Raw genomic sequence first — 4,977 nt, forward strand, 5'->3', positions numbered from 1 at the left:
TACACCGAAATATTGTTTATACGCTAAGTTCAATATCGAAAGAACCAGCCCAAATCTGCAACTTTTTATGGCGAATGCATGATTGCTGTGTCCATTTTTCGTAAATAATGCTACTTTGGAAGCATCATAAAGCCCACGAACGACTCGTAAAAGTTAGATGAAAGTTTGCGACTGTCAAGGGCATTTCACATGCAGCCGAACAGCTGCGTGCCACCAAATTTCCATTGAAAATGAACACTTCCAGAGACACGCTAATTGGAATACTTAGTTTATTTCTCAGATTTCCCAAAATCTTAGGCAATCGTCAAATATAAAAACACGCTTTCGCGTCTAAGAACAATGGGAAGTCCTTAATGGTGATGAACATGAGCAAGAGTAATAAAAAGGGACGCCTATGAAAATAAATACAATATTATTAGGTAAGTTGTGGCACATCTCGTAGAACAAAACAGCTTTGTGCAATAGCCTAGTCTTCACGTTTGATTTCATATCTCAGTGACCATAACAATGCACACAACGGGCAGCTTAAAAACAGCGCCAATACCCTGGTGTACGACCGAGTGCACAATTGTAACTCGTGAAACAATGTGTACATGAATAGCATCGGAGAACATCGCTGTCCTCTTCGTCTTACTAAGCTTGCTAAAAAATGTGACTTCTCGGAAAATTCCCAGGAATGGGTCTAAGCTGCAGAAGTGCTTGGAAATTGGCCCGTGGTTTCGACATCATTCACGAGTTCCTCGACTCTCTTCATGAGGGCGTTAGTGCCCGAGACTATTGCGAAGGCAGCCTCGCAGCGCGGCGAGTAGTCCTTGTACACGACGTAGTGGGCCGCGCACGTCAGGTGTCCCACGTTGCGGCCGATAACGTTTCCGATGACGAACCACTCGTCCCCTACGCATTCCGTAGATGACAGGAGACGCAAGTGAGTTATGGTCTTGCTTCCGTGGAACGTGGAGGAGAGTAGCCGAAGGAACGTGTCGTTTTCGGCCTGGTTGCAGGATGCAAAGGCAAGCTCGCACAAGCTCTTGCTGGCCACCACCGCGGCAACGAAGAAATGCAAGTTGTCCTTACCCATACGAAGCCCGTTGAGCCGAAGTGCTCGGATGGCTGCGTTCTTGAAGATCATCTCGAGGAGTACGCTGTGAGGACGGCCTGCCGATCGAAGAGTACGGCTTAGATCCGGCTCGTCACATCCGGTCAGCGAGAGCACCCTCAGCGAGTCGGAGGTGCTCAAGCAGCTGGACAGGGCTCGAAACGTGGGGACGTCCGAAAGGATGCCCTGTGCCAAGTGGAGGTGTAGCAAGGTGACCCGATACCAGGAGCACGCTAGGCGGACCACAATTACAAACGCCCTCGGATTGTGCTCCGTGAAAGATCTGATCGCCACCTTAGACAACGCTTCCGGATACTCCCGAAGATAAGCTATTGTCCAAGAGTCGACGAGGTAGGCGTCTTCTATACGAACTCGCCCGCTCATTGTGGTCTCCCTGATGACTTGGCAAACTGCCTTCAGTTTTTCCAGTGGAACGCCGCTCAGTGAGATGGTCTTGAGTGATTCGAGGGTAGTGGCGATATTCAATAGACACCGTAGGTCCTCCGGTTCGAGTCCATCGATGCCCAGGGCCAAAAACGAGAGTTGCACTCGCGCAGTGTGGTCCAACGCCTGAATCATGTCACAGCTGTGGTGCGCGAGGTAGGGTACGCCCGACTGTTCGCCGTCTGTGGTTCCGACGTCGTATGACTCTTCTAGTCGTGACTCGAGTCTCCAGCGGCAGCCTGCTATGTCGAGACTCTTGAGACACCCCTCGTTCCCGGACATGAGGGCAGCGAAGAGACAAGCGCACGGTGCGCTTAACAGGAAGCCACTTAGTCTTAGCTTCTGGAGGTTGCCGCGAATACGGAACGGCACGACGATACACTTGATGTCCTCGAACGTGCTTGCGGGATCCGTGTCGACACCTTCCATGCTCACCGAGCTCAGCTGCGTGCTGTTGGCCAGGAAGTGAGAGAACCTGGATGTACCAGTCTCCATATAAGAATGCACGATGCTTCCGTGCAGAGACAGGTTTTCGACGGTTTGATTGCGTCGCAGGGCGGCGATTAAGCGATTGGCGCTTGCGTCGTCGTAAACGAGTCGTGGAATCGTCACAGTGGTCAGACACCTGGTGTCCACGAGAAGCGCACAAACCGCGTCCAGCACGACCGATGGCGCTGCAGCACTGCCGAACACAGCCAGCTCGCTCAGGTTCGTCATGGTGGCGATGGCTCTGAACAGTTCCTCTCGGATGCTCCTGTGCAGAGAAAGGTGGGAAAATCGTGGTCAGATGCGTTAATCTGAGAGCAAACGCAAATTGTCGAATAAATTGTACGCAAAAGAAACGCGTATTCTTCTTAGTAGCTCAAAACAGACAAACGAGAGCTGCGCGCATGCGCGTATACAGCCTCCTAGACTACCGGCAACCCACCCGCTTCCATCCAAATTTGCCCTCGCTTTTTCTGCGACTCGATAGTGATATATCAAAATTGGTTATCGTGTAGTGGCACTGCACGCTGTGTACGCATCGGCATTCCTGATGCCGGTTGCTTTGTGGCTACGGCGTCACACTGCGCCAAAAAGATCGTAATTCCTCGGTAGACTAATAATTTAGTCCTGCCCTCAGGCTAGGCACAACTGCTTCGAGCTATAGGTCTGATTAACCACGGCATCCCGGTTGACATCGCACGTGACGCTAACGTAAGAGGTACCAATCGTAGAAAAAGAGCTGCTACTACAGCCAAAGCTTCAACAAGAATTTCGGTTTACTTCAAGACAAAGTCGTCATAGTTATTACACTGAAGGGCACAAGTGAGGCTTACAGACCGTGGGCTTAAGTCCACTTGATCTCAAAGAAATCCACTGCCTCGTCGTTTCAAATCCTCAAATTTCCATGGACAGCTTTCTCGTTTTGATAACGTATGGCGCGTAAAGCCAAGCATTAACTGACATTGAGTCAAGTACGGACGAAGCACGCCTCCAAAATGGCCAATCCGTCGATTCGTTCACAGTCGTTTGCAAAGCAATTCTGGGGCCTGCGCCCCAACGACACGACACGTGGAAGATTGTTCTATGGTAGCAAAGCAGGCAAGTTTATGTGCTATATTGAACGTAAACGGAAGCGTGCAGTTGCCTGAACTAATAAAATTTGATAGCATGCATGTGACGTCATGGATGCACAACATGGCTCCAACATTTAGGCTTAGATGACGTCGAGGCAGTATAATCACGCAGTGCTTCGGTACGAAAACAATGTCGCTGGAACGTTATTCGGCCTCCGTGCACGAATAACGATGAAAACAGCATGCGATTTACCGGTAGCCCTAACATGACGTAGCAATGGCCGTGGCACACAGTGTTGGCGCTCCATCGTGGCCGATTCAGTGACATCAGTGCAAGCCCTCTATTTTAGGCGTTTCACGACCCAAAACCACAGGATTCGATTATGATCGACGCCGTAAGGAGGGCTTCGGGAATTTTGACCTACCGGGGTGCTTTAGCAGGCACTTAAATCTAGGTAAGCCGGCCTGTAGCATTTCAGCATGATCGAAATGTGGCCTCCGCAGCCGTAATTTGATCTCGCCGCCGTCGGGACAGCAGTAGAGCAACAGAAGCACTATACGGCGGGCTGGAGCTGCCGTAACGTAGAATCTGTGACCTGTTTCCGCGACAATACGTTCGACAACTCTGTACAAAGCTCTGTTTAAAACAATGCTCACCTGTACTCGCTGAATAAGCTACCGAGAAGCAGCGTCCGAAGGCTCGTGTTTTGCCGAAGTGAAGAGACGACGCATTCTCGGTACTCGCCGAGTCCACTACCTTCGATTAGGGCGTCGCCCATGTGTAGGCTCTCGACGCAGCTGTGTTGCGCCAGGAGGACGTGAAAGAGAATCCGGGCGTGACGGCTGCGCGTTTGCACGATGCGGCCTCCCCTGCCCCTGTAGACGACCCGTACCAGGGACAGTCTTCCGGGGCCGCGGAGTTCTCTCAACTGCAAGCCGACGTACCATAGGACGTAATTCCAACGGCACAAATTATCGAAGACGTGACAGATGGACGTAGGAACACGGCTACCGTCCTCGCCAGCCGCGCTGCAAGGAACATTCAGACCCAGTCCCGGAAACCGCCGGTTGAGTTCTTCAGTATCCATCTCTTTCGTTCCGATGCGAATCTTGTGGCTCATGACGTTCTGGAAAGGTACCAGGCAGCCGTTGTAGTACAAATGCACTTTGCGCAGCTCGGCGAACAAGTTTTAAGCGCCCCTAAACTGCGTAGAGTTCAAAAACGAGAGTATGGTTTCTTTCTCGCCTTTGCTACCCTTCCTACTGGCGCTATCGCCTCCTCGCCACTTATTTCTTCATAAAACACGTGAACAATGAGAGCACTAAGCGTTGAGCCTATCAAAGATTTCGCGGTTTTAGGCTACGTGCTGGTATATCCGCTTGCGCAGTCGGAAACCCGCAAAATGAAGTGAAATAAATTGATCGCGCACGGCAGTTATGCGAGACAAGGTAGGACGGGCGTGCGGGTGCTTGGCGAAGCATGGCAGGAAACAAATCACAACCGATACCCCTCGCATATGAACCAATCTAGAGCTTCTTTCCTCATGACGTCACATGAACACACTGGCGTCTTGCATTGTGCCGAAAAGACAGGAAACGCCAGGAGAGCATAAGGTGTTCGTTCCTTGTGCTTTCAGAGGTTGTTTAAATGCCCTCTAATGGCAGGCACCAATTAATCTTAGAAATACGAGCGCGTAACTTATACAGGGATTTAGGAAGACAAGGACAAGCGCACCCTTGTCCTTGACCTTGTCCTTGTCCGTGCGCTTGTCCTTGTCTTCCTAAGTCCCTGTATAAGTTACGCGGTCGTACTTCTATGTATCATGAATCACCAGCTCGCCCAATCAGCCGTCTAAACCAATTAATCGCGGCGGTTTC

At 50.9% G+C, this 4,977-nt stretch overlaps 1 protein-coding gene across 1 annotated transcript; it reads right to left on the minus strand.

Annotated features, from left to right (window-relative positions):
* Window positions 1-301: 301 nt before the first annotated feature.
* On the minus strand, window positions 302-4,254 carry LOC119400282 (uncharacterized). The gene is made up of 2 exons (XM_037667305.2): window positions 3,757-4,254; window positions 302-2,294 (listed from the first exon to the last, which is right to left on the minus strand). Exons 1-2 carry the CDS (start codon window positions 4,218-4,220, stop codon window positions 683-685), a joined length of 2,076 nt encoding a protein of 691 aa, XP_037523233.1. The 5' UTR covers window positions 4,221-4,254; the 3' UTR covers window positions 302-682.
* Window positions 4,255-4,977: the final 723 nt, after the last annotated feature.

The sequence above is a fragment of the Rhipicephalus sanguineus genome, chromosome 7 (genome assembly GCF_013339695.2).
Source record: "Rhipicephalus sanguineus isolate Rsan-2018 chromosome 7, BIME_Rsan_1.4, whole genome shotgun sequence".
In the NCBI taxonomy this organism is placed as follows: domain Eukaryota; kingdom Metazoa; phylum Arthropoda; class Arachnida; order Ixodida; family Ixodidae; genus Rhipicephalus; species Rhipicephalus sanguineus.

Coding starts and splice junctions, on each gene's coding strand:
- LOC119400282 (XM_037667305.2), bottom strand. CDS start 4,220: ATGAGCCACAAGATTCGCATCGGAACGAAAGAGATGGATACTGAAGAA. Junction 2,295..3,756: donor AGCTTATTCAGCGAGTACAG/GTGAGCATTGTT, acceptor TTCTCTGCACAG/GAGCATCCGAGAGGAACTGT.